Genomic DNA, 25777 nt, shown 5'->3' with positions numbered 1-25777 from the left:
GTTGAGTCATTGGAAAAGACTCTGATGCTGGGAGAGATTGGGGGCAGGAGGAGAAGGGGACGACCCAGGATGAGATGGCTGGATGGCATCCCTGACTCGATGGACGTGAGTCTGAGTGAACTCCGGAAGATGGTGGTGGACAGGGAGGCCTGGCATGCTGCGATTCATGGGGTCGCAAAGAATAGGACACGACTGAGCTGAGCGACTGAACTGAACTGAGTTCTGCCATCCGAAAACCCCAGACTGTGGGCTCAGCTCCGCCACCTGCCGTCCGTCAAGGCACTTCCACTGTCTGAAGACCAGTTTCCACCTGTGAGCTGCCGAGGCTAACCTCCAGCGCCCACTCGCAATTACAGCGCAGCGGGAATACTTAGCGAAGTGTGGTCATCCACGGGGCCCTGCATTGAGCCTGCGCTGCGCTGTTTCCCTCCTCCCACCCCTGCTCCCTCGTCTCTGCAGAGTTGTCAAGAGTGGGTGCCTTGACTTGCCCTCCCCAACCTACCTTGGCTCTGGGGTGCTCTGGCCGGCACAGGACAACAGTAAGGGATGGGGAGGGTACGGGCTCCTGGAGAAGCAGAACATCAGGGCAGGGGAGCTTTTCCAGGAAGAGTTGGGGGAAGGCAGCGCTGACCCTCCCGGTGTACGTGGGGGATAGAAATAGTAAAATCCTTAACAATAATTATTTTTTTAAAGTGTCTACACAGCGCCAGGCAAGAACTGCTGCTCCGGGTTCAGACTATTTTAGGTTGTTTTTCATTAAACGAAAATATTCCTTCCAGACCTGGTGTACCTTTGCCCACATATAGTGGGTCATTTTGAATGTTGCTGGTCTAAAACTTTCTAGGAAAAGGGACAGCAGCTGCTTCCCAGGTCATTTGCCTTGATTCTAAAATAGGCTGGTTTGCAGAGGAAAACAATGGTCATTTATGTCATTTCTTCCAGAACATAATTGCTGAGCATGAGATTCGTAATATCTCCTGTGCTGCCCAGGACCCGGAAGACCTCTCAACATTCGCTTATATCACGAAGGATTTGAAGTCCAATCACCACTACTGTCACGTGTTTACTGCCTTTGATGTGGTGAGTAACTGTCCTCTTTAGACTGACTAAATATTTCTGTGAATGCACCTGGAATTTATTGAAAGCAATTTAGATGCTTGGTTTATTTGAGGTGTTTTTTTTTTTTTTTAACTGTACTGGGTCTTCGTTGCTACATGTGGGCTTTCTCAAGTTGTGGCGAGCAAGGGGCTGCCCTCTGTTGAGCTTCTTATTGAAGTGGCTTCTCTTGCTGTACAGAACATGGGTTTTAGGTGCAGGCTTCAGTAGTTGTGGTACATAACTCAGGCTTGGTTACTCCTCAACATGTGGGATCTTCCTGGCTCAGGGATCAAACCTGTGTCCCCTGCGCTGGCAGGCAGATTCTTAACAACTGGACCACCAGGAAGTCCAAATGCTTGGTTTTTGTTTGTTTGGTGGTTTTACCAAATATTAGGGTATTCATGGTATAAGATATTTTGCAGACTTCAGCTTTTCTGAGCTTTTTCTATATTTTCACTCATCCATTAAATTTCAAACTCCACTTCTATTCAGTATCTGAACTGCCATGGATCAACTACTAACTTCACTTTTTTTTTTACTTTACAATACTGTATTGGTTTTGCCATACATTGACATGAATCCACCACGGGTGCCAGGACATGGAAACAACCTAACTTCACTTTTTAAATTTAATGAATCCCTTTCTTTCTGTGGTACCAAAATACAGTAAATGTCTTTCAGCTTGTGTTCCTTTACTATGTCTGTTGGTTTCTTGGGTAACCATTTCTAAATAGTAGGACATAGTAGTCTAGGTTTGTTTGGAAGAAATATAAATTTTAGTGCCTCATACAATACTTACAGTTTTCTATATTGAATAGTAATTAAATTAGACATCTACAAATAATAGTTGGGAACAGTGAGGGTTGGTCTATTTAAATATGACCCATATTCAGAAATTAGTCTTGTAATGATGTCCTTACGGTGTTATACCGCCTATAATCCTGTTTGTCATTGTCTTAAAACTAACCCATATGCAATATCTGTTTTTCTCTGACTTATTTTGTATGACAGACTCTAGGTCCATTCACGTCACTACAAATGACCCAATTTCATTTCTTTTTATCACTCACTTTCCATTGTGTACGTATACCACATCTTCTTTATCCATTCATCTGTCAATAAACATCTAGGTTGCTTCTATGTCCTGGCTATTGTAAATAGTGCTTCAGTGATCATTGAGTTACACGTGTCTTTTTGAATTATGGTTTTCTCAGGATATATGCCCAGGAGTGGGATTGCTAGGTCATATGGTAGTTCTACAACCTCCAACCTGTTCTCCATAGTGGCTGTATCAATTTACGTTCCCACCAACAGTGCAAGAGGGTTCCCTTTTCTCCACACCCTCTCCAGCATTTATTGTTTGTAGATTTCTTGAGAGTGGCCATTTTAATTGGTGTGGGGTAATATGTCATTGTAGTTTTGATTTGCATTTCTCTGATAATGAGTGGTGTTGAGTGTATTTCCCTTTGTTTGTTAGCTATCTGTATGTCTTCTTTGCGAAAATGTCTCTATATCTTCTGCCTATTTTTTGATTGGGTTTCTATTTTTTTGATATTGAGCTGCATGAGCTGCTTGTATATTTTGGAGATTCTTTTTCGGATACAGGTGGTCGGTGTTAACAGTTAAGGACTGCAAAGCCAAGCCCTTACAGTATCCCTGGATGCATTTGTTCCCACGGGATCAAAATTGTTGATTAAAGCCATATCAGCATTAGGTTTCTGGTGCCCTTAGCCAGAACTTGCCATTCTTGTGAGATGCAGTTATTTCTTTAAACAGCAGAATTTATCTTTCTATCCCCATACCTTTTGGTTTGCATGATACACCCTTCTCTGGAAGAGTGGGCTTGGTGTGATAGAAGGGACAAGCTGCCCAGAGTTCACATTCCAACTGGCTGCCTGCTCCCTGATGTTAGATGAGGAGCAGGACTCGGAGTCCCGATTTCCTTTGTCTACAGAACAGGTGCAGGGATTTGTCCCTCACAGGTTTCATGGGGACTGAAATGAAGGAACGTATGTAGAGGCTCATAAACAATGTGTCAGCACCACCACCACCTCTGTCTCTCTCCTTCCCTTCTGGCCTCACAATTCACTCTGGCCTTTTCCTGCTGAAAGACATAAGGTCGATTTTTCAGAAGTATATTTATGGTCCCGCATTTTCCCACTGCCCTTGCCAAAGAACTGAAGAAAACTAGAATAAATAAACAGAAGCAGTAAAAAGCAAACATAGACTCTGTAGGCCTTCTCTTGGTCTATTGCTTCTACATAGTGTTTTCATTGAGTGTCAGCATTAATATTCCAGTATTGTCAGGATGAATTCCAGCCTTCCCTTGGGAATTGCAGTGTTTCTCTCTAAATTGGTTTTAGAGTAATATATAATTTGCCTCCATAAGAGTATCTAAAACAGTGTTCTCTATTCAAACTAAAAATGATACCCATGGGCCATCTGGCCCCTTGAGTTTTTCAGCTGGTGTATATGTGACGCCAGAATTCTGAGGTGAAATATAGGGGGAAAATAGTCAACTGTTTGGTTTTAAGACCAACACAATGTCCCTGGTACATTTTGAAAACATGTGGAGAATTGCTTCACCTTTTATCTTTTCATCCAGATGTTTGATTTAATGTAGACATTCACTAGCTTAGGAGTCTGGTATCAGCTCCAAAGGGTTTTCATCTTACGCCATGAATCCGCCATTTTAATTCTCTCTAGGTGAAGAGTTTGTCTAACTTCAAAAACAGTCACAAAGGCCACCAGTCCTGACCTGGGCCTTTGAGCAGTTTTGAGATGCACCAAGCTTTGTTTGCACTGGAAAAAAAAAAAAAAAAAAAAGCCTCTTTGAGCATGGATTTTGTGTCTTTATGTAGGGCAGTTCAATATTCAGTCCATTCTTGAAGCGTTAACATTCTTCTGATATGAATCAGTCCCCCCAGGCTGCCCAAATGGCAAAAGAATACCTCCAGTATACATTTAGTCTTTCAGCTGATGTGTTTTGAGTATATATTTGCTTACTTTTTATTGGAGTATAATTCCTTTACAGTGTTGTGTTTCTGCTGTACAGCAGCATGAATCAGCTATATGTGTACATATATCCCCTCCCTCTTAAATCTCCCTCCCATCCGCCCCCCATCTAGGTTACCATAGAGCACCAAGCTGAGCTCCCTGCTACACAGCAGCTTCCTGCTAGCTCTCTGCTTTACACGTGGTAGTATACATATGTCAATGCAACTCTCTCAATTCATCCCACCGTCTTCTTCCCCCACCCCCCTACCATGACATACACATTTTTAATTGCAGTTATTACTACTTTCACTTTGTAGATCTTTTATGAGTCACAGGACGTTTTTCTGAATATCTCCTATTATCAAGGAAATCCTGTGGTCTTGGAAGGGAAGCTCAAGCCCCCCTACGAAAGCAAGCATGTGAATCTAACATAGTTATTTACTCTGAGACACTGCAGAGCCCTCAGCAGGCTCAGACACCAGGGCGGGCAATGCCCTGTGTTTTCCAGGGTCATTTGACCATGGGAGCCTCTTGCCAGGAGAGCTCCTCATGGGCCTGGCATTCTGCAGAACATACTTCAGAAAATGTTACACTTTATCTTCTCTAAGCTTGTTCTCATTCCTAAGAATCTATTAGGTTGGTACAAAAGTAATTGTAGTTTTGGACCGCAATTTTTAAATTTCGTACCATGAATTTTAAATCATTATAACTAGGCTCCAACACATCTTTATTAATCAAAATAGGAACCATTACAATCAACACATTTTTGCCAAAAAGATATGTTTATTCCTGTAGCATGCTTCAGGATTCTACAAACTCTTGGAAAGCATTTTCTGCATCCTGCTGCTTGTGGAAGCACTTTCCCTGCACAAAATTGTTGAGCTGCTTGAAGATGTGGAGGTCGGATTTTGAGAGGTCAGGCGAATATGGCAAATGAGGCAAAACTTTGTAGCCCAATTCATTCAACTTTTGAAGTGCTGGTTGTGCAACGTGCGATTGGGTGGTGTTATGGAGAAGACAACAGAATGGGCCCATTCTGTTGACCAGTGCTGGCTGAGGCATTGCAGTTTTCAGTGCATCTCATCAATTTGCTGAGCATACTTCTCAGATATAATGGTTTCACCAGGATTCAGAAAGCTGTAGTGGATCAAATGGGCAGCAGACCACCAGTGACTATGACCTTTTCTTGGTGCAAGTTTGGCTTTGGGAAGTGCTTTGGAGCTTCTTCTCAGTCCAGTCACTGAGCTGGTCATTGCTGGTTGTCATATAAAATTCACTTGTCACATGTCACAATGCGTTCGAGAAATGGTTCATTGTTGTTGCATAGAATGAGAGAAGATAACATGTTAAAATAACAATTTTTAAATTTTTAGTCAGCTGTGAGGCACCCACTTATTGAGCTTTTTCACCTTTACAATTTGCTTCAAATGCCAAACAACCATAGAATGGTCAATGTTGAGTTTTTGGGCAACTTTTCATGTAGTTTTAAGAGGATCAGCTTCAATGATCCTCTCAGTTGGTCATTGTTAACTTCCGATGGTCAGCCACTGTACTCCTCATCCTCAAGGCTCTCGTTTCCTTTGCAAAACTTCTTGAACAACCACTGTACTCTACATTCATTAGCAGTTACTGGGCCAGATGCATTGTTGATGTTTTGAGTTGTCTCTGCTGCTTTATGACCATTTTGATCTCAAATAAAAAATCGCTCAACTTTGCTTTTTGTCTAACATCATTTCTGTAGTCTAAAAGAAATATAAATTAAACAGCAAGTAATGTCATTAGCAAGAAAAAAAGCGAGAAATGCACATTAAAATGATGTATAGCAGAACCACATTTATTTAAGAATGTATTTCAATATTAAATGACAAAGTTCAACAATTGTAAAACTGAAATTACTTTTGCCCCAACCTAATACACTAAATTCAGCTTGTGATATTTTCAGTTTTAAATGACAGGTAGATGAAAATTTAAAAAAGACTAGATCAGAAGTGGAATTAGTGTTCCCAAGAAAAGCCAGTGTGTATTATACCTCATTGGGCTTCCCTAGTGGCTGAGATGGTAAAGAATCTGCCTCCAATGCAGGAGATCTGGGTTCGATCCCTAGGTTGGGAAGATACCCTGGAGGAGGGCATGGCAACCCATTCCAGTATTCTTGCTTGGAGAATCCCCATGGACAGAGGAACCTGGTGGGCTACAGTCCATGATATCGCAAAGAGTCGAACACAACTTAACGACTAAGAACACAGCATACACACCCATTATACCTACCAGCAAACTCCAGACCTACTCTGCATTCTAGACTCACTATGGTGGCAGCTGATTCCTAGTCACCTCTCTAATGGGACATGCCTCATCCACTTCTGAACAAGAAGCTGCCCAACCTCCACCTTCCAGGCTGTGAAAACTTGAGGGAAGAGAATAGGCCTAGGGAGGGGAAAAAAAAATGTGTGTTATGGGTCTAGGAGTGTAGTTTCCTGCAGTACAGAAGACCCAGGTTCTATCCTTGGTTTGGGACGATCTCCTGGAGAAGGAAATGGACACTCCAGTATTCCTGCCTGGAGAATTCCATGGACCAGAGGAGCCTGGTGGGCTACATACAGTCCATGGGGTCACAAAGAGTCGGACACAACTGAGTGGCTAACACTTTATGAGTCTAGGCATTTTGAGGCTTAAAACAACAAATTCAGCTTTTTTCTCCTCCACTCTTCTTTTTTGAAGGATCGATTTATTTTATTCTTGGCTATGCTGGTGTTCATTGCAGCACATGGGCTTTCTCTAGTTTCAGTGAGCAGGGGCTACTCTTCATGGTGGTGCGCTGGCTTCCCGTTGCAGCGGCTTCTCTTGTTGCGGAGCACGGGCTCTAGGTGCAAGGGCTTCAGTAGCTGTGGTTCTTGGGCTCCAGAGCACTGGCTCAGTAGTTACGGCACATGGGCTTAGCTTCTCCTTGGAATGCGGAGTCTTCCTGGACCAGGGATCAAACCCAAGTCTCCTGCACTGGCAGGCGGATTCTTAACCAGCGGACCACCAGGGAAGCCCCTCTCCTCCACCCTTGTCTCCAGTGAGTGAAGGGGAATACCATGCTGTTGGGCTGACAAGAGGGAGAATGGGTTGTTTCTGGGGCCACTGGATCCCAAGGCTGCAATGATTGTCCTTAAAAAGCCACCGAAAGAAACAGATAGATAGAATTAAGATCACTTGGAAACTGTCATCTTCTATATATTATTCACTCAGTCTAGACATCTAGGTCATAGAATGGAGACAGGCAGATCGGAAAGATTTTTATGCATTCTTTGTGAAACTGTCAGATTTATTTTAGAAATCTGGGAGGGATCTCATTCAGTAGTTTTATAGTATGAAATGTTTATTTTGTTTCAATAGCATCAAAAGCCATGACCACCACTAAACCGTCGCTAATTCTCACCTCTCTATACAGAGCATGTTTGCAGTCTTTGGGATTTTTAACCATGCTCATTTTTCTCTTACTTGCGACTCCCAAATTCTATAATCTTCAGTGTGTGAAGCTTAGACTAGTTCTGAAATATGTAGGTAACATCAAAGTCTTGATGCCTGTGGGTGGTGTGTGGGGGAGACGAGGATCCCTCTTTCCTGTGCTTTCTGGGTTGAATGTGGGCCGTGAAAGGATCCAAACTGGAAGAAGAGAGATGACAGAATGCAGGAAATTGTGGTCAGCAGGCTGGGGGCAGCATTCTATAGTCCTCTTCCATCACTAAGTATCAGCAAACTTAAGTGCAGGGGAAGAAGAACACCAGAGTCAAGCACACTGTGATCAGTTTAATGAAAGTGAGATTCCGGAGCCCTTTCTTTTTCTCCAGTTTAACTGAGATACAATTGGCATATAACACTGTATGAGTTTTAGGTATACAACAGAAGGATTTGATATATGTGCTGCACAATAAGTTTAGTTAACATCCGTCACATACTTACACATTGGGTTTGTTTGTATGTGTGATAAGAACTTCAGGATCTGCTCTGTCAGTAACTTTCAAATGTACAATATAGGCAAACCTCAAAGATATTGCAAGTTTGGTTTTCCAGATCACTGCAATGAATCAAATATCACAATAAAGTCGCATGAATTTTTTGATTCCCCAGAGCACATAAAAATTATGTGTACAGTGTCCTGTAGCCTGTTAAGTGTGCAGTAGCATCATGTCTAAAAAACAGTGTGTGTGCATGCTAAGTCACTTCAGTCGTATCCAACTCTTTGTGACCCCATGGACTGTGGCCCACCAGGCTCCTCTGTCCATGGGTTCTCCAGGCAGGAATACTGGAGTGGGATGTCATGTCCTTCTCGAGGGGATCTTCCCGACCCAGGGATTGAACCCGTGTCTCTTAGATCTCCCGCTCTGGCAGGCGGGTTCTTTACCACTAGTGCCACCTCTGGTGCTAATTTAAAAATGCTTTATTGCTAAAATATGCTAACCATCATCTGAGCCTTCAGCATGTTGTAATCTTTTTTCAGTGGTAACAGAAGATCTGATCACAGTTCAGCGTAACAAATATAATAATAATGAGAAAGTTTGAAATATTACAAGAATTATGAAAATGGGACACAGAAACATGAAGTGAGCAAAGGCTATTGGAAGAATTGTCGATAGGTTTGCTAAGTACAGGGTTCCACAAACATTCAATTTAAAAAAAAAAAGACAATATCATCAAAATACAACAAAATGAGGCGTGCCTGTATGGTAACTGTTAACTATAGTCATCTTGCTATACATGTGCACTCCAGGGACTTACTTATCTTACAGCTGAAAGTTTTTACCTTTTGACCATGTTCACCTATGTTTCCATTTCTTAAACTCGGAGTTGCTTTCCATTGAGGAGTGTGGGGTTCCTAGTGGAAAGTACTTGTGGCTTATGTTGCAGAGATTGTCCCACAAAGTGGGAATTCACCGTTGCAAGAGAACTTCTATTATTGATGTTAGCTGACCTCTGACGATGGAATTAATACTGTAATTAGAGTTAGATGGTCTCTTTCATTCTGTTTCTCATTTTCTCCATTTGAAAATGACCCTCAGGGACTTGACTGTGATACTATGAAAATAAATGGCAGTATTGTCATCGTCATTTAGTCATGTCTGACTCTGTGACCCCATGGACTGTAGCCCGCCAGGCTCCTCTGTCCGTGGGATTTTCCAGGCAAGAACACTGGAGTGGCAGTATAAGAAAGTGTTAAAGCGCATGTTAGAGTCCCTTAATATGGGACCATAACATGTTCCCTGGCAAGTCTCCCTCTTACAGAGTAGCAAGCTGCTCTCAGGCAGAAACCTTTCCCTGGCACAGCCCCTAAAATTCACCAGGTCTGTGGCAGTAGAGATCCTGCTCCCAAGATCAGTGATTGAATAAAAATGGCAGCACTCCCAGCCTTACAGCCCTTTCATACCACCACCTTACCTGATCCCCACCCCCTGCCACCGTCAAAAAAAGAAAACAGATTAAATTAATAGATTGTGTTTATCAGTACATCCTGTCCATTGGCATAAGTTGTTGAAAATTAAACAAGCCAAAAAATATTAAGAAAATAAGTCACTTTTTCTCTTATTCCTATTTTGGGGAGGAGGGGTGGTAAGGGGATGGCTCAGGCGGTAAAGAATCTGCCTGCACAAGAATATACAATGGATTAAAGACAATCTCTTCAACAAGTGGTGCTGGGAAAACTGGTCAACCACTTGTAAAAGAATGAAACTAGATCACTTTCTAACACCATACACAAAAATAAACTCAAAATGGATTAAAGATCTAAACGTAAGACCAGAAACTATAAAACTCCTAGAGGAGAACATAGGCAAAAGACTCTCCGACATAAATCACAGCAGGATCCTCTATGATCCACCTCCCAGAATACTGGAAATAAAAGCAAAAATAAACAAATGGGATCTAATTAAAATTAAAAGCTTCTGCACTACAAAGGAAACTATAAGCAAGGTGAAAAGACAGCCTTCAGAATGGGAGGAAATAATAGCAAATGAAGCAACTGACAAACAACTAATCTCAAAAATATACAAGCAACTCCTGCAGCTCTATTCCAGAAAAATAAGCGACCCAATCAAAAAATGGGCCAAAGAACTAAATAGACATTTCTCCAAAGAAGACATACGGATGGCTAACAAACACATGAAAAGATGCTCAACATCACTCATTATTAGAGAAATGCAAATCAAAACCACAATGAGGTACCATTTCACACCAGTCAGAATGGCTGCTATCCAAAAGTCTACAAGCAATAAATGCTGGAGAGGGTGTGGAGAAAAGGGAACTCTCTTACATCGTTGGTGGGAATGCAAACTAGTACAGCCACTATGGAGAACAGTGAGGAGATTCCTTAAAAAATTGTAAATAGAACTGACTTATGACCCAGCAATCCCACTGCTGGGCATACACACTGAGGAAACCAGAATTGAAAGAGACGTGTGCCCCAATGTTCATCGCAGCACTGTTTACAATAGCCAGGACATGGAAACAACCTAGATGTCCATCAGCAGATGAATGGATAAGCAAGCTGTGGTACATATACACAATGGAGTATTACTCAGCCATTAAAAAGAATACATTTGAATCAGTTCTAATGAGGTGGATAAAACTGGAGCCTATTATACAGAGTGAAGTAAGCCAGAAAGAAAAACACCAATACAGTATACTAACACAAATATATGGAATTTAGAAAGATGGTAACGATAACCCTGTATGTGAGACAGCAAAAGAGACACAGATGTTTAGAACGGACTTTTGGACTCTGTGGGAGGGGGAGAGGGTGGGATGATTTGGGAGAATGGCATTGAAACATGTATACTATCATGTAAGAAACAAATCGCCAGTCTATGTCCGATGCAGGATACAGGATGCTTGGGGCTGGTGGACGGGGATGATCCAGAGACATGATATGGGGTGGGAGGTGGGAGGGGGATTCATGATTGGGAACTCATGTATACCCATGGCTGATTCATGTCAATGTATGGCAAAACCAATGCAGTATTGTAAAGTAAAATAAAGTAAAAATAAAAATTAAAAAAAAAAAAAAAGAATCTGCCTGCAATGCAGGAGATTTGGGTTGGATCCCTGGGTCAGGAGGATCCCCTGGAGGAGGGCATGGCAACCCACTCCAACATTCTTGCCTGGAGAATCCCAGGGATAGAGGAGCCTGATGGGCTACAGTCCATGGGGTCACAAAGAGTTGGGCACAACTGAGTGACTAACACTTTCACTTTCAAGGGGTTGGATGTTATGAGTCTTAAATCAACCCTAATTTATGCTAAGTTAGAAGGTAGGCATTCTGATTGTTTTTTTCTCACAGATTGTTTTACAGCATTCATACATGTGTTCATTATAACTCCTCCTGTGTAACTGAAAAGCAAATGTCATGTCTAGGGTTGAGGTCTTTAGAATCAGTCTGGCTTTTTTATTTACTTATTTTTAATGGTAGGATAATTGCTTTACAGTGTTGTGTTGGTTCTGCCATATGCCAACATGAATCAGCCATAGGTATACATACGTTCCCCCCCGCTTGAACCTCCTCCCATCTCCTACCACATCCCACCTCTGTAGACTCGCCGAGCGCCACGTTGAGCACCCTGCACTACACACAGCTTACCTGAGCTAAGTGTTTTATATATGGTAATGTGTCTATTTCAGTGCCACTCTCAACCTGTCCCACCCTCTCCTGCCCCTGCTGCATCCATAAATCTGTCCTCTACGTCTGAGTCCCCATTCCTGTCCTGCAGATAGGATCATCAGTACCATTTTTCTAAATGCCATATATCTGTGTTAATATATGATACTTTATGTTTAACATATGTTAACATATGCCACTTTAATATATGTTTAACATAAATATATATGTTAATATGTTTTTCTCTTTCTGACTTGACTCTGTATAACAGACTCTAGGTTCATCCACCTCACTGGAACTGACTAAAATTTATCCCTTTTTATGGCTGAGTAATATTCTATTGTATGTATATTTGGCCACCTCATGCAAAGAGTTGACTCAGTGGAAAAGACTCTGATGCTGGGACGGATTGGGGGCAGGAGGAGAAGGGGACGACAGAGGATGAGATGGCTGGATGGCATCACCGACTCAATGGACATGAGTCTGAGTGAACTCCAGGAGACGGTGATAGACAGGGAGGCCTGGTGTGCTGCGATTCATGGGGTCGCAAAGAGTCGGACACGACTGAGCGACTGAACTGAACCAAACCACAACTTCAATTCATCTGTCAAGGGTCTAGGTCACTTCCCTGTCCTGGGTGTTGTAAATAGTGCTGCATTGAACATTGGGGTGCACGTGTCTTTTTCAGTTATGGTTTTTTCAGGATATATGCCCAGTAGTAGGATTTCTGGGTCATATCGTAGTTTTATTCCTAATTTTAAAATAAATCTCCGTATTGTTCTCCATAGTGGCTGTATCAGTTTACATTCCCACCAACAGTGCAAGAGGGTTCCCTTTCCTCCATATCCTCTCCAGAATTTATTGTTTGTAGCTTTGATGATGACCATTCTGGCCGGTGTGAGGTGACAGCTTATGGTAGTTTTGATCTCTTAGTGTTGTTCAGTCTCTAAGTCATGTTTGACTCTGCAACCCTGTAGGCTGCAGCACACCAGGCTTCCCTGTCCTTCACCATCTCCCAGAGTTTGCTCAAATTCATGTCCATTGAGTCGGTGATGCCATCCAACCATCTCATCCTCTGTCACCCCTTTCTCCTCCTGCCTTCAATCTTTCCCAGTATCAGGGTATTTTCCAATTAGTCCCCTCTTTGCATCAGGTGGCCAAAGTATTGGAGCTTCAGCATCAGTCCTTCCAGTGAATATTCAGGGTTTATTTCCTTTAGGATTGACTGTTTTGATCTCCTTGCTGTCCAAGGGACTCTCAAGAGTCTTCTGTAGCACCACAGTTGAAAAGCATCAATTCTTTGATTTGCATTTCTCTAATAAGTGATGTTGAGCATTTTTTCATGTGTTTATTAGCCATCTGTATGTCTTTGGAGAAATGTCTGTTTAGGTCTTCTGCTCATTTTTTGATTGAATTGTTTGTTTTTCTGATATTGAGCTGTATGAGCTGCTTATATATTTTAGAGATTAATCCTTTGTCAGTTGCTTCATTTGCAATTATTTTCTCCCACTCTGAGGGTTGTCCTTTCATCTTGTTTGTGGTTTCCTTTGCTGTATGGAAGTTTTTAAGTTTAATTAGGTCCCATTTATTTATGGTTTTTTTTCCATTACTCTAGGAGATGGGTCATAGAGGATCTCACTGTGATTTATATCAAAGAGTGTTCTGCCTATTTTTTCCTCTAAGAGTTTTATAGTTTCTGGTCTTACATTTAGGTCATTAGTCCATTTTGAGTTTATCTTTGTGTATGGTGTTAGTGTTCTAATTTCATTATTTTACACATAGCTGTCCAGCTTTCCCAGCACTGCTTATTGAAGAGATTATCTTTTCTCCATTGTATATTCTTGGCTCCTTTGTCCAAGATAAGGTGACCGTGGGTGTGTGGGTTATCTCTAGGCTTTCTATCTTGTTCCATTGGTCTATATTTCTGTTTTTGTGCCAACACGATGTAATCTTGATGACTGTAACTTGGTAGGATAGTCTGAAGTCAAGAAGGTTGATTCCTCCACTTCCATTCTTCTTTCTCAAGATTGCTTTGCTATCTGGAGTCTTTAGTGTTTCCATACAAATTGTGAAATTTTTTGTTCTAGTTCTGTGAAAAATGCTATTAGGTAATTTGATAGGGACTGCGGAGAAGGCAATGGCACCCCACTCCAGTACTCTTGCCTGGAAAATCCCATGGACAGAGGAGCCTGGTGGGCTGTGGTCCATGGGGTCGCGAAGAGTCGGACACGACTGAGCGACTTCCCTTTTACTTTTCACTTTCATGCACTGGAGAAGGAAATGGCAACCCACTCCAGTGTTCTTGCCTGGAGAATCCCAGGGACGGGAGAGCCTGGTGGGCTGCTGTCTATGGGGTCACACAGAGTCAGACACGACTGAAGTGACCTAGCAGCAGCAGCAGCACTGAATCTATAGATTGCTTTGGGTAGTATGATCACTTTCACAATATTGACAGAATCAGCCTGGTTTTGAATCCCAGGTCTGCACCTCTTAGTTTCATCGTTTGAACAAGAATGCCTCTAATCCTGTTTCCTCATCTGTAAAATAGAGATAACAGTAGCACCCTCCTCCTGGGGTTACTGTGAGGATTCAGCGAGATGACACACGCCCATGTCTGTTCATGGACACATGGCCCATGGTGCTCAGTCCATCTTAGCCACTGAGGAGGGAGAGCCGCAGCTGCAGTTATGGTGGTGCTTGTGTTCTTTCTTACCGGACCCTGTGTGAGGATTTGGTTTATAACATATTTGCTGCAGCAGTGTCCCACATCTCAGGGGAAAATCCAAGCCTATATAAAACACATTTCTGTCCTGGCAGTTCAAGCGCAAGTTAGAAAAGAATTTCCAGACAGAGCATTTCAGAAGGGAGTGAGTTTATTAAGAGCAGGGAGCGGAGGTAATGAAGGCACTGCAAACGCAGTGGGCTGACCTTCTGACACCCCAGAGACAGCTGACAGGATGCTATCAGAATAGCGGGCTGGCTCAAGGGAGAGCAGAGGCTTTTTGTGGGTTAATAGTCAATTTTTATAGCCTCAAGACAAAGGAAGTTCCTGCTGGAAGGGTGGTATTGGGTGATTGGTTTGAGTGCTGTAGGGTAAGTACAGGGGTGGGCATTTTTGCCTCATTTGGGGCCAGGAAGCTTGCTGGTGATGATCAGGGTGGACGGGAGCTTTTGGCAACAGTTACAAAGGGGCTCAGTCAACTTCAGAAGTGGCCTTGGTTCTAGACTCTGTGTCTCTGGCCTTGGTGCAAAGCCTCGCACTTGTGGCCTTGGGATAGGACGCCACAATTTCTATATTTATAGAGTGCTTACCCTGAATTGGACACAACTGAGTGACTGAACTAACTACCCTGAGTTAGTTACATGGCCCTGCTAAAATCTCAGAGTTTCAATAGGATTCAGTCCTCAGTCGTATCTGACTCTTTGTGACCTCATGGACTGCAGCACATCAGGCTTCCCTGTCCATCGCCAACCCCCACAGCTTGCTTAAACTCATGTCCATCAAGTCGGTGATGCCATCTAACCATCTCATCCCGTCATCCGCTTCTTCTGCCTTTTTAGTCTTTCCCAGCATCAAGATCTTTACTAGTGAGTCAGTTCTCTTTTTTTTTTTTTTCTGCTTGTTCAATAAGTTTATTATTGTATTATCTGAAAAATCTTGATAGAAAATTGTGGTTTGGTTTAACTCTCAGCAGCTCGTTCCTGAGCGCTAAGGAAGCTTGCCTTCTTCTGAGCTACCCGATCTTTCTTCTGGGCAAGTGACATTTTGGGATGGTTCCACCTCTTCTTTTTAAATTCTTTCTTAGGCTTCTTCTCATACACTGGATTCTCTCGTATTGCAGCATGAGCTTTCTTATACATCTCCTCCATCATGTCTGGAGTTATGTTGTTCTTTATGTACTGAGAGAACTGTTTCTTGTAAGCATCTTCATCTTCTTCAATCAGGTAACGCATGTAATCTGCAACGTTTTGCCCCATGATGTGCTTTTGGTGTACCTCAGCACTGAATTCTTTGCTTTCTGAATCATAACCAGGGAACCGTTTGGTACTGTGAGGGATAGACAAGCCTCCATCGACAGCTCCCTTTAGGGCCCCAAAATCTTTATTCCCGGTAGTAGTTCTGGCAAGTCCTGCATCCAAGTAACAGGTGAAGGCACCAGGTTGACCATCAATGCTTTCCACATTATATTCATCACCAGTCACCTCGACTTGGCCTTCATAAATTTTGTCCATACCAAACCTATTAAGAAGCCTGCAGGCCAGCAGCAGGCCAGTACAATATGCGGCAGCATAGTTTGTCAAGCCAACCTTCACACCGTATTTTAGGAGTTCGTGAGCATAAGCTGCACAAACTATCATATCTCCCTCTATACAGGCATAAGCAATCTGACAGATGATATCTCTGTTCGTTACACGAACTATCATTCTGTATTTAGGTGTGTTGTACTTATTTCTATCTTGGATTACTAATTGTTTCCAAGCATAGTAGTCAGTTTTGCCCTCTTGCCTTCTTCTGAATTTCACTTGGTATCTCTTGAAGTAGGCCTTGTTCTTGACAACTTTAACAAACCCCATCCTGCGGAACAGAACCCCAACTCCGCGGCTTGCCACAGAGCTGCAGAACCAGCACGGCTCCGGAGGGGAAAAAGCAGTGAGTCAGTTCTTTGCATCAGGTGGCCAAAGGATTGGAGCTTCAGCACCAGTCCTTGCAATGAATGTTCAGGACTGATTTCCTTTAGGAGGGACTGGTTGGATCTCCTTGCCGTCCAAGGGACTCTCAAGAGTCTCCTCCAATACCACAGTTCAAAAACATCAGTTCTTCAATGCTCAGCTTTATGGTTCAGCTCTCACATCCATACATGACTACTGGAAAAACTGTAGCTTTGACTGGATGGACCTGTGTCCATAAAGTAACGTCTTTGCTTTTTAATATGCTGTCTAGGTTTGTTACAGCTTTTCTTCCAAGGAATGACCATCTTTTAATTTCATGGCTACAGTCACCATCTTCAGTGATTTTGGAGCCCAAGAAAATAAAGTCTCACTGTTTCCATTGTTTCCCCATCTATTTGCCATGAAGTGATGGCACCGGATGCCATGGTCTTCATTTTTTGAATGTTGAGTTTTTTTTAATTTATTTAATTGGAGACTAATTACTTTACAATATTGTGATGGTTTTTGCCATACATCGACATGAATCAGCCATGGGTTTACATGTGTTTTCTGAATGTTGAGTTTTAAGCCAAGTTTTTCACTCTCCTCTTTCACTGTCATCAAGAGGCTCTTTAGTTCCTGTTCACTTTCTGCCATAACGCTGGTGTTATCTGCATATCTGAGGTTAGTGATATTTCTCCCTGCAATCTTGATTCCAGCTTGTGCTTCATTCTGTCTGGCATTTTGTATATACGTTAAATAAGCAGGGTGAAAACATACAGCCTTGATGTACTCCTTTCCCAATTTAGAACCAGTCCATTGTTCCATGTCCAGTTCTAACTGTTGCTTCTTCACCTGCAAACAGATTTCTCAAAACGGACACAGTAGATTGTTATTGTTGTTTAGTTACCAAGTCATGTCTGACTCTTTGAGAGCCCATGGACTACAGCACGCCAGACCTCCCTACCTCTCACCAGCTCCCAGAGTTTGCTCAAGTTTATGTCCATTGAATCAGTGATGCAATCCAACCATCTCATCTTCTTTCACCCTCTTCTTGTGCCTTCAATCTTTCCCAGCATCGGGGTCTTTTCCAATGAGTTAGCTGTTCTCATCAGGTGGCCAGAGTATTGGAGCTTCAGCATCGGTCCTTCCAATGAATATTCAGGACTGATTTCCTTTAGGATTGACTAACGTTTGATCTCCTTGCTGTCCAAGGGACTCTCAGGAGTCCTCTGCAGCACCACAGTTCAAAAGCATCAATTCTTCAGCACTCTGCATTCTTTGTGTCCAGCTCTCACATCCATACATGACTAATGGAAAGAATACAGCCTTTGACTAAATGGCCCTTTGTTGGGAAAATGGTGTCTTTGCTTTTTAACACACTGTCTAGATTTGTCTTAGCTTTCCTGCCAAGAAGCAACCATCAACCATCTTCTAATTTCATGGCTGCAGTCACTGTCCACAGTGATTTCAGAACCGAAGAGGAAATCTGCCACTGCTTCCACCTTTCCCCTTCCATTTACCATGAAGTGATGGGACCGGAAACCATGATCTTATTTTATTTAATATTGAGTTTAAGACGTAACAGACAGTTGCAGTCAAATCCTGTCCATGAGGCTGTGCCAGTCCCCAGCAGAGCGGGAGCACCCAGGGCAGAGGATTGAGTTTGAATGTTGAGTTGGTGTGAAAACATGTGGTTCTCTTGGAGGCGTGACAGTTCATTAATGCACTTTGGACAGATGAGGTCAGGCATTAGACAGGCATCTGCCATAAGCAAAGAAAAACTCATTTTTATCAACTGACTTGTTCCTTTGAGAAAGATTTTCAGAAGGGTTAAAATTTGGTAAGTGAAAAGGGTCTTAAATTGGTAAGTGCCCCTTTTCAGAGGCATCACGAGTTGGTGAAGGGTTTACAGTAGCTTCCACTTGGAGCTTTTATTTTTGAAGAGTGGGGAGGAGTTGAAATCTAGCAAACCTCCCTCCTGCACACTCTTTCCCCAAATCTCTGCTGAGTGACACGACAGAGATGGGTCATGCTCCCCTTCAGCCCAGGCAGGCCAGCCCCTCTGGCGAAGGTGTGAGAGGCCTGCCGTCAAGCCTCTGTGGGCTGTGGTTCCGTGTGAACAGGTGATCACAGGGCGTGCATGCTGCAGAGAACATGGAACTTTATGAGAAAGCAAGTCCTGCTTTACTGAGCTGGGGCCCAACCTCCTTTCTGTCTTTCACTGAGCTGGGGCCCAACCTCCTTTCCGTCTTTCACTGAGCTGCTGACCCTCATGGACTCGGGGTGAGGCATGACTTTAAACCTTAGTAGATGCAGTGGAATGCTCTGCTACCTTTAAAAATCTGGTTCTTGAAAACCATTTAATGGCATGCAAAAACCATTCATGGTTTAATGTTGCATGAAAAAGCAACTCGTGAAATTGCACATAAAGTATCATTCTAATTTTGTTTTTATAAATATTCATATAGCTTATAAAAGTAATCATGGATATATACAAATGTAAAATAAACCAAAATGTAGCAGTGGCTGTATCCCAGCAGTAGAATTTTTTAATTTATGTATTTTCAAAAATTTCTGCATAGACCCCTGTTCCATGTAGAGAGAAACATTAATTTCATGACTTTTAGTTAGCTGGAATTAGCCCTAAAGAGGCTCTCTGTTTTATCCAGTTGCCATGTCATCCCTGAACTAGATATTCATTTTAGCAGGATGCCTAATACTTAATTTCTAAATGCTGAAGACCTGTGATTAAGCAGTGTTTGTTTCTGTAAATGTGCGTGTGCTAAGTTGCTTCAGTGGTGTCTAACTCTTTGCAACTCTATGGACTGTGGCCCACCAGGCTCCTCTGTCCATGGAATTCTCCAGGCAAAAATACTGGAGAGGGTTGCCATGCCCTCCTCCAGGGGATTTTCCTGATCCAAGGATTGAACTCAGATCTCTTAGGTCTCCTGCATTGGCAGGTGGGTTCTTTACCACTAGCGCCACCTGGGAAGTCCATTCTATAAATATAATTTATCAAGATGAAATTTCTGACTTTACTTGAGAGACTAACTAGGTAGAGCTAAGGAGATGTCAATGAATTCTGTGAACATGCCCAGAATATTTTCAGTTATTTTTGCCTCAAGACGTGGGTGAAGCAAGTTGTAGATGAAGCCTACCCTGGGTCTTAAAAAAAATTAGACACAGAAGCAAGATACAGCTAAAGGAGAAATGTGGCTTCTTTCTGGAGACCTTGAACATATATCCTTCTTCAGATTCTTTTACATTATAAATTATTACAAGATATTCAATATAGTTCCCTGTGCTATATAGTAGAAGTCCTTGTTATTTATTTTATATATAGTAGTGTGTATCTGTTAATCCCAAATTACTGATTTACCCCCTCCAGTCCCCCTTTGGCAACCATATATTTGTTTTCTATGTCTGTGAGTCTATTTCTGTTTTATAAACAAGTTCTTCGGATCATTTTGTTAGAGTTCACATATAAGTGATATCATATGATAGTTGTCTTTGTCTGACTTCACTTATTATGATCATCTCCAAGTCCATCCATCTTGCTGAAATGGCATTATTCATTCAAAAATGAATTATTTCATTCATTATTTTATGGCTAATAGTCCTGTGAGGGTGTGTGTATACGAGTGCCACATCTTCATTCATCAGTGGACATTAGGTTGCTTCCATGTCTTGGCTACTGTAATAGCACTCCTTTGAACATTGCAGTGCATGTATCTGCAAATTAAGAGTTCCTGTCTTTTCTGGATACATGCCCAAGAATGGGATTGCTGGATCATATGGTACCTCTATTTTTAGGGTTGTTTTTTTTTTTTTTTAGGAAACTCCGTATTGTTCTTCACAGCAGCAGCACCAATTTACATTCCCACTAACAGTGTGGAAGGGCTCCTTTTTCTCCACATCCTCTTTGGCATTTGTTATTTGTGGGCTTTTTGATGATAGCCATTCTGACCAGTGTGCGGTGGTACATCATTGTAGTTTAGATTTGCATTTCTCTGTTAGCGATGTTGAGCATCTTTTAATGTGCCTGTTTACCATGTGTATATCATCTTTGGAGAAATGTCTGGTTAAGTCTTCTGCCCATTTTTTGATTGGGTTCTTCGTGTGTATTTTGGAAATTAATGCCTTGTTGGTTGCATCGTTTGCAAATATTTTCTCCCATTCTGTAGGTTGTCTTTTAGTCTTGTTTATGGTTTCATTTGCTATGCAAAGGCTTTTAAGTTTAATTGGGTTCAGTTTATTTTTGCTTTTGTTTCCATTACTCTAGGAGATGAATCCAAAAAATATATGTTGCTGTAATTCATGTCAAAAAGTATTTTGCCTATATTTTCCTCTAGAATTTTATGGAATCTAGGAGTTTAGAGTATACTAGTCTTACATTTAGGTCTGTAATCCATTTTGAGTTCATTTTTGTATATAGTATTAGAGAATGTTTAATTTCATTTTTTTATATGTAGCTGCCCAGTTTTCCCAGCACCACTTATTAAAAAAGACTGTCCTTTCTCCATTTTATATGCTCTTTTGTTGTAGATTAATTGACCATAAGTGTCTGGATTTATTTCTGGACTCTATTCTGATGCGTTAATCTGTTTTTGTACCAATACCACACTGTTTTGATTAGTGTAATTTTGTCATATAGTCTGAAGTCAGGGAGTCTGATTCCTCTAGCGCTGTTCTTCTTTCTCACAATTGTTTTGGCTGTTTGGGGTGTTTTGTGTTTCCATACAAATTTAAATTTTCCCACTTCTGTGAAAAATGCCATTGTAAATTTGGTAAGTATTACATTGAATCTATAGGTTGCATTGGGGGAGGTATGGTCATTTTAACAATATTGATTATTCCAATTCGAGATCATGGTGTATCTTTCCATCTCTGTCATCTTTCGTTTCTTTTATCAGCATCCTGTAGTTTTCAGAGTACAGGTAAACACCTCCTTAGGTTTTTTCCTAGGTATTTTATTCTTTTCGATGTGATGGTGGAAGAACTTTTCTTCCTGGGTCTCCAAGAAGGGATATTATGTGATGGTGTCTTCAGGAACATTCATATGCCAAATCTCCAAAACATAAGATGGTTCCTCAGAGGGTCCCTCAGTGCAAGTGGAGGCAGAACACCAGCAGATTCATGAAAGCAATAAGGCAGGGCAGCCTAGTGGCACAAAAGTCTTATCTAAAGTCAGATCTGGCTTTGAATCCTGGCTCTTTCCCTTACTAGCTGTGTGAACTTGGCCAAGTTAATCTCACTAATCCTGAATGTCTCACACATAAAATGGAGATAAGTCCTCCTCTACACGGTGATTGTGAGGGTTAGATAATCTGCATCAGGCCTTTAGCTCATCTCTGAGATGTACTTGGCAAAGTCATGTGATAGTTGTCACTACTGCTTTATCATCTATATGAGAGGAAGTAGAATGTGGTTCAAGTTCTCTGGTGGTCTGATTTGGTGCAGGGATCAAAACTAGCACAGCTACAAAACTGGATTGATTATGTGTCCATAAGTTAATGTCCACATAGAACATTTCCCAGCTAGGTTTGATAGAAATTGAACAGAATTTTTGCTCTGGACTTGGACTCGAGGTATTGGGGTTTCAGGTTAAAGAAAGAACTGAGTATTCTAAAATTCAGCTGAGCAGATGCTAGAATTGACATCCAATAGAAAACTGAAGAGCTTAAATGAGACTTTTGACCAAATGGATGGCCAGCGCCACTGGTTCATGGGGGTGAGTCATGGAAACACCAAAAAACAGGGTCTGGATTTTGCCTGGAGAAGTTCCCAGCCCTCTCTGCCAAAGAACAAATAGGCAGGTGATAGATATGAGCTAGATTTTCTCTTATTTTTAATTCTCAAATGCAAAAGCTTATTATTTTATGATTGTAAAATTATTCATTTTCATTTGAATGAAGTTCATACTGCTGCTGCTGCTGCTGCTGCTGCTGCTGCATGGCTTCAGTCGTGTCCAATTCTGTGCGACCCCACAGACGTCAGCCCACCAGGCTCCCCAGTCCCTGGGATTCTCAAGGCAAGAACACTGGAGTGGGTTGCCATTTCCTTCTCCAGTGCATGAAAGTGAAGTCGCTCAGTCGTGTCTGACTCTTAGCGACCCCATGGACTGCAGCCCACCAGGCTCCTCCATCCATGGGATTTTCCAGGCAAGAGTACTGGAGTGGGGTGCCATTGCCTTCTCCCAAAACATACAAAGAAGTATAAAAAAAACTGTCCTCAACACTCAATGATCTCAACTCAATGATCTCAACACTCAATGATAACCATTTCAGTTCAGTTCAGTCGACTCTTTGCGACCCCATGAATCACAGCACACCAAGGCCTCCCTGTCCATCACTAACACCTGGAGTTCACTCAGACTTAGGTCCATCTAGTCAGTGATGCCATCCAGCCATCTCATCCTCGGTCATTCCCTCCTCCTCCTGCCCCTAATCCCTCCTAGTATCAGGTCTTTTCCAATGAGTCAACTCTTCGTATGAGGTGGCCAAAGTACTAGAGTTTCAGCTTCAGCATCAGTCCTTCCAAAGAAATCCCAGGGCTGATCTCCTTCAGAATGGACTGGTTGGATCTTCTTGCAGTCCGAGGGACTCTCAAGAGTCTTCTCCAACACCACAGTTCAAAAGCATCAATTCTTCGGTGCTCAGCTTTCTTCACAGTCCAACTCTCACATCCATACATGACCACTGGAAAAACCATAGCCTTGACTAGATGGACCTTTGTTGGCAAAGTAATGTCTCTGCTTTTCAATATGCTAGCTAGGTTGGTTATAACTTTTCTTCCAAGGAGCAAGCGTCTTTTAATTTCATGGCTGCAGTCACCATCTGCAGTGATTTTGGAGCCCCCCAAAATAAAGTCTGACACTGTTTCCACTGTTTCCCCATCTATTTCCCATGAAGTGATGGGACCAGATGTCATGATCTTCATTTTCTGAATGTTGAGCTTTAAGCCAACTTTTTACTCTCCACTTTCACTTTCGTCAAGAGGCTTTTTAGTTCCTCTTTACTTTCTGCCATAAGGGTGATGTCATCTGCATATCTGAGGTTATTGATATTTCTCCCAGCAATCTATTTAATAACATTTTAATATATATACATTTTATATGCACAGATACCATCTATGTTTGTATGTATACATAAGTTTTACTGAGTCTTTTACTCAGTCTTTTAAATGCCTCTGTTTTCATCTTAAATGGCTGCCTAGTAGCCCCTGTGTCAATCTATGTAATATATTTAATCAGTTCCCTATTAAGGATATTTTTCACACTGTGATGAATATTCTTGCGAATATGCCATTGAACCCGTGAGCCCAAAAGATTTTCAAACCAGGAGTTTCCAACACAGAAAAATCCTAGCGATGTGCCAATTAATATAAATTATTTACCTGAGTGGCCAGAATTTTTCCTAGGGGACAGACTACTTATAGTCTACACAGCAGCTATTCTAACACCAAATTGATGAGAGTGCCAGATGAGATGCAGGGGGTCAATGAGAGACACCTCTTTGTCTATATCCTGAACCCCGTCTCTTTGACATCATTCAGAGAGCAATTCCTGGACACCTGTTAGAGGGCAGGCACCAAGGACTCAGCCCTCGACATAAGGAAGTAGCTTGGTAAATATCCATGGTGATTGACGTTCAACTGCCAGTCCTGACTGCCTTAAGAAGCTCACAGTAAATACAGGCTGGCCTGCAGACCTCTCTAGTTTCCATAGAATAATAAGTTTGCACCCTTGGATTATACTTAAAATCTGTCCTTAAAATATGGTGGCCCTCTAATGTAATCCACATAGCAAAATCCTAGGGAGTGGAGAAGGGGAAGGCCTTTGGAGATTGTAATGTGCCCCCTGAGGCCAGTGTCCCCATTGAATTGAGATTCCCTGCCTTCACCCCAAAGACACTCCATTGGAGAGGAAGAGTTGCCTTTCATCCCTTATATCATCCCTCACCATGCAAGGGGCAGAGCCACCAGCTGAGAATCCCTGTGTTAACAGTTCATGTGAAATTGTAGAGAACACCCTCTGCCTAGAGAACACCTGCCTGACTGGAGACACCCTCCAAGCATGAGACCCTCACCCAGCCAAGATACATCTATCACCCAGGAGCTTCTGTGTTTAATGTTAAGATTTTTTCTTTTTTAACAGTTTGAAGAGGTCTTCTATTTTTTTATTGAAGTATAGTTAATTTATAATGTTGTGTTAGTTTCTGGTGTACAACAAAGCGATTCAGTTATACATATATTTTTTCATTATAGTTTATTATAAGATACTGAATCTAGTTCCCTGTGCTATACAGCAGGTCCTTGGTGCTAGTCTATTTTATATGTAGCAGTGTGACTCTGTTCATCCCAAATCCCTAATTTATTCCTCCCCCACTTTTCCCTTTTGGTGACCATACATCTATCTTCTAGGTCTCTGAGTCTATCTCTGTTTGTAGATAAGTTCACTTGTATCATCATTTAGTCTCCACATATAAGTGATATCATATGGTATTTGAGTTTCTCTGACTTATTTCTCATAGTATGATAATCTGTAAGTCTATCACATTGCTGCAAGTGGAATTGTTTCATTCTTTTTATGGCTGTGTAGTATTCCATTGTGCGTATATGTGTGTATATATATACACACACACTACATCTTAGAACCCAGGTCTCCTGCATTGCAGGTGATTCTTTACTGTCTGAGCCACCAGAAAAGCCATCTATATCTGTATATCTATCTATCTATCTATCTATCTATATATATATATATAGAGAGAGAGAGAGAGAGAGAGAGAGAGGGGCACGCTACATCTTTATCCATTCCTCTGTTGATGGACATTTAGGTTGTTTCCATGACTTGGCTATTGTAAATAGTGCTACGATGAACGTTGGGGTGCATGTCATCTTTTCAGATTACAGTTTTCTCCAGATATGTGCCCAGCAGTGAGATTGCTGGATCATATGGTAACCCTATTTTTAGTTGTTTAAGGAATCACCATACTGTTTTCCATAGTACCCACCAACTTACATTCCCACCAACAGTACAGAAGGTTCCCTTCCCCCATACCCTCTGCTGCATTTATTCTTTGTAGACTTTGAATGATGGCCATTCTGACCAGCGTGAGGTAGTACCTCATTGTATGTAGTTTTAATTTGCATTTCTGTAATAATTAGCAATGTTGAGCATCTTTTCATGTGCCTAAAGTACTCTTGCCTGGAAAATCCCATGGACGGAGGAGCCTGGTGGGCTGCAGTCCATGGGGTCGCTAGGAGTCGGACACGACTGAGCGACTTCATTTTCACTTTTCACTTTCATGCATTGGAGAAGGAAGTGGCAACCCACTCCAGTGTTCTTGCCTTGAGAATCCCAGGGATGGGGGAGCCTGGTGGGCTGCTGTCTATGGGGTC

The 25777-nt window shown here is 42.0% G+C and overlaps 1 protein-coding gene and 1 pseudogene across 17 annotated transcripts in view; one reads left to right on the top strand and one right to left on the bottom strand.

Annotated features, from left to right (window-relative positions):
• The window catches only part of ANKS1B (ankyrin repeat and sterile alpha motif domain containing 1B), a 1150317-nt gene that overhangs the window by 1110988 nt on the left and 13552 nt on the right, over window positions 1–25777 (top strand). For all 16 annotated transcript variants that reach the window (XM_013964004.2, XM_005680489.3, XM_005680491.3 and 13 more), the window contains one exon: window positions 943–1080. In XM_013964004.2, the coding sequence (XP_013819458.1) occupies window positions 943–1080 (138 nt within the window). The remainder of the gene's footprint in view (window positions 1–942; window positions 1081–25777) is intronic.
• On the bottom strand, window positions 15343–16368 carry LOC102189741 (annotated as a pseudogene). The gene has a single exon (XR_001295705.2). The product of XR_001295705.2 is annotated as a 60S ribosomal protein L5 pseudogene (transcript).

Source organism: Capra hircus, chromosome 5, assembly GCF_001704415.2.
Source record: "Capra hircus breed San Clemente chromosome 5, ASM170441v1, whole genome shotgun sequence".
NCBI classification, from domain to species: Eukaryota; Metazoa; Chordata; class Mammalia; order Artiodactyla; family Bovidae; genus Capra; species Capra hircus.
Note: the sequence above shows the minus strand (reverse complement) of the source record. Positions and strands in the feature narration are given on the sequence as shown.